The sequence below is a fragment of the Haemaphysalis longicornis genome, unplaced genomic scaffold (genome assembly GCF_048455015.1).
Source record: "Haemaphysalis longicornis isolate Haplotype H1 unplaced genomic scaffold, Haemaphysalis longicornis Haplotype H1 scaffold_4, whole genome shotgun sequence".
NCBI classification, from domain to species: Eukaryota; Metazoa; Arthropoda; class Arachnida; order Ixodida; family Ixodidae; genus Haemaphysalis; species Haemaphysalis longicornis.
The window spans coordinates 5,751,709-5,754,621 of record NW_027526361.1 but is presented as its reverse complement, the minus strand read 5'-3'; the positions used below and the strand labels follow the sequence as shown (position 1 = coordinate 5,754,621).

Genomic DNA, 2,913 nt, shown 5'->3' with positions numbered 1-2,913 from the left:
TCCCATCAGGTTTTCTTACCAGCCGGTCGATGCCGCGCATGCGCAAAAGAGCACTTTCGCTTCTTGCGTTGATCTTTGTATTTCGCTACATGCGTGTATGTATGTGCTTGCATTAAACAATCGATTGTACTACGGCTGCGCAGAAAGCTCGCTCTGGCAAGTTAAATCACAAGAAAAACAGCTTCTTTCACCTTGATGGCGCGCTTTCACTAAAATTCTGCATACCGTTGCGGTGCGCGCCAACTGCAGACTTGTACGGTTCTGAGGAGCTGGTCTGCTTAATTCCTTGAATTGTGGAACTGGTATAAACGTCTGCAATATTGCAGACCATTTCGTGATTTTAGTGTCTTTACAAGGAGACGGGCTCTAGGGGGCGTAACATGCGCACGTGAACCATAAACTCATACATAAATTGCACGAAGAAGCAAATTGACGAAGATATTCCGTGACGGTGGGACGGAGGCTTCGAGATTTCTTCACCTGTTCGGAGTTAGCAGCTCCTGCGTCAACCATTGCAGTTCGGTTCGTTTTATTTACAAGCGGTGCCGCTAACTTAGCAATGCAAAAGCTTCTTTCAGCTTTTTACAACTGTGCGCGTGCATGACGAAGCTTGGCTGGCTTGGCCATTTTGGCTTCGATCGGCGATCATAGATGCGGGAATGGACACTAGACTGCAGCGTAGTAGCCACTCGCGTTGCAGGGCAGCACGTAGCCGCTTCCATTATCGTTTCGCTAATAAAGTTTTGTTTCGTTCACTTTCGCCTCCTTTGATTTTACTACGCAAATATGTTTCTTTCGCAGCCTACGCAGTAATGTTTAGCAGTTCCGCAAGCTGCACATGGAAGCCTCGCAGTTGATGCACAGCACTTAAACCTTTCACGCCTTTGAAAAAAAAAAAAAATTCCCACTGAATCTACGTCTCGCCCTAGAATGGGGGATACAAGTGAGAAGTTGCCAGAGATTGAGAAGTTCGCCAAGGATTACCCGCCGCAGAGGTCTGGCATTGAGGTAACCAGTCAAGCTTCAAGCTTTGAACTCCTGCAAATGCAAATGTGCCCGCTTCCAAAATTTTGCAAAATTATAACCTGGCAGGACAGGACCATGGCCGAGCTTGTGGAAAAGAATCAACAACTGGAAAAGCAGAAGGCCGACCTCTTGGCCCTAATCAAGAAGCAAATGAAGCTGATTGACATTTTAAAGAAGCAGAAGGTGGGTGTCTGGGTGATTTAGAATGTGGTTGGTGTGCTGTTTCGTTTTTTCGTGAAATTGGGCACATACTGTGCGCTCCCAATAAGAATTAGTCATAAGCTGATACCACACATTTTTCAGATACACCTGGAGTCTACTAGGATCATTCAATTCACGGAAGATGAATTGATACATCTGTTCGGGATGGACAAGAAAGACCAAGCACTCTAAAAACCCTATGCTATGTACCCAGTGCACATTTAGTTAGTAAACATGCCAGCTACTTGACATCAATATGAACAGCCGGCACAAGCCTTACGGTTCTGCTGTCAAAGGCACTTTTTCGTAAGGGACCAGCACATACTGTGGTGCACAGAACGAAACACATTCAAGCAAGTTTCGACAAGCTTAAGTTGGCCCACCAATGCACATCCCTTTACATGTAAAAACCGCACTTCCTACATAATTGCAATCTCCCAAACATTCCTTGCCATAAGGAAACGTAAGTGCAATATCATTAAACAGGTAAAATCGTTGTATTCCTTAACCATGCACTGGCTCTGCTTTGCTCTAATTTTGTGCGCGTTGAATTTTACCGGAGCTTTAGAAACAATTGACACTAGCTTATTTCCCCCTCTGAAATAAGTGATCAGAGACAAAGTGTCACAGTACCAATGAAATCGGCTATTTAGGGCACATTCACACCAGAAATCTGTGTTGCGCCAACTCGTGGTCCACTGCTGAAGTCTGCAATTTCCTCTTACTTGGGCTGCAGTGCAACGCAGACCGTCATATGCTAAGTGCACACCAACTGACAAGGTCTACACTGCGACTACTTGCTCATTACGCGCATGATCTTTGAATGGTTTTAGTGCGTTTTTTCGCTGTTTGGGGGATGACGGTGAGGGGCGGGGTGGTGCTACAGGGTGTCCCAGCTATCATGCACCAAGATTTTTAGAAAGAGCAAAGGCGTTACTCCAGTAAAACCTAGTGTACAATGTTTCCAGTACACTGAAGTAGTGTAATTTTTTGTTAATGATATCTAATTGTAATTATCTAACTCAAAACATACTGTCCTAATCACTGAAGTGTCAATGAGGCACTTGTAGGTACCCATTAAGGGCATCAGCGACAAACTAATTGTGCACTCATTTATTCGGACCAATAAAGAAAGCCCGCATAATGCGAAAAATACCACGCGAAGCTGCTCCCACCCGCATCATAAAGCAAGGCCTCCAAACAGGCTCCCTTGAAGTTAGCTTCAATAAAAAAAAAAAAATCACGACCTAGTTTGTGCCTCATCTGCAACAGCACCTCGCGAAACTTGCTTTGCTTTCCTTCCATGCATGCCATTATCAAGGTGATGCGCTCTCTCTCTCCGGGTGTGTGACAGGCAAAGCAGTTACTTCAATCGGCTTACTTGAGGGTGCTGGTTTATGAAGCAAGTGGGAGCGCAGTCACATGGCATTTTTCGTATTTCGCAGCTTTACGAGTCAAAATAAAAGAGTACGCAATTAGTTCGTCGCTGCAATTATCACAGTTAGATACCTCTCGGGTACCTGCAAGTGCCTCATTGACACTTTAATGATCAAGACAGTACTTCTTGAATTAGATAATTGCAGTTAATTATATCTCATTAACGAACAAATTACAGGCCCCTACTCCACTGTACTGGAACATTATGCACTAAGTTTTGTTCGAGCAGCTCCATTGCCGTTTGTTAAA

At 44.6% G+C, this 2,913-nt stretch overlaps 1 protein-coding gene across 3 annotated transcripts; it reads left to right on the top strand.

Annotated features, from left to right (window-relative positions):
- Positions 1 to 96: 96 nt before the first annotated feature.
- On the top strand, positions 97 to 1,476 carry LOC144178164 (testis-expressed protein 9). Of its 3 annotated transcripts, none has more exons than XM_077705750.1 (4): positions 97 to 302; positions 930 to 1,008; positions 1,093 to 1,209; positions 1,330 to 1,476. In XM_077705750.1, the coding sequence occupies exons 2-4, from the start codon at positions 931 to 933 to the stop codon at positions 1,417 to 1,419; spliced, it is 285 nt and encodes a 94-aa protein (XP_077561876.1). In that variant the 5' UTR covers positions 97 to 302; position 930; the 3' UTR covers positions 1,420 to 1,476. The 3 variants fall into 3 exon arrangements, with proteins under 3 accessions (XP_077561876.1, XP_077561875.1, XP_077561874.1); XM_077705749.1 differs by lacking the exon at positions 97 to 302 and adding an exon at positions 309 to 517; XM_077705748.1 differs by lacking the exon at positions 97 to 302 and adding an exon at positions 309 to 522.
- The last annotated feature ends 1,437 nt before the right edge of the window (positions 1,477 to 2,913 follow it).

Bases quoted from the DNA above. Each gene is read 5' to 3' on its own strand.
- LOC144178164 (XM_077705750.1), top strand. From the start codon at position 931: ATGGGGGATACAAGTGAGAAGTTGCCAGAGATTGAGAAGTTCGCCAAG. The intron at 1,009-1,092 runs GTAACCAGTCAA...ATAACCTGGCAG, and splicing joins CGCAGAGGTCTGGCATTGAG to GACAGGACCATGGCCGAGCT. The intron at 1,210-1,329 runs GTGGGTGTCTGG...CACATTTTTCAG, and splicing joins ACATTTTAAAGAAGCAGAAG to ATACACCTGGAGTCTACTAG.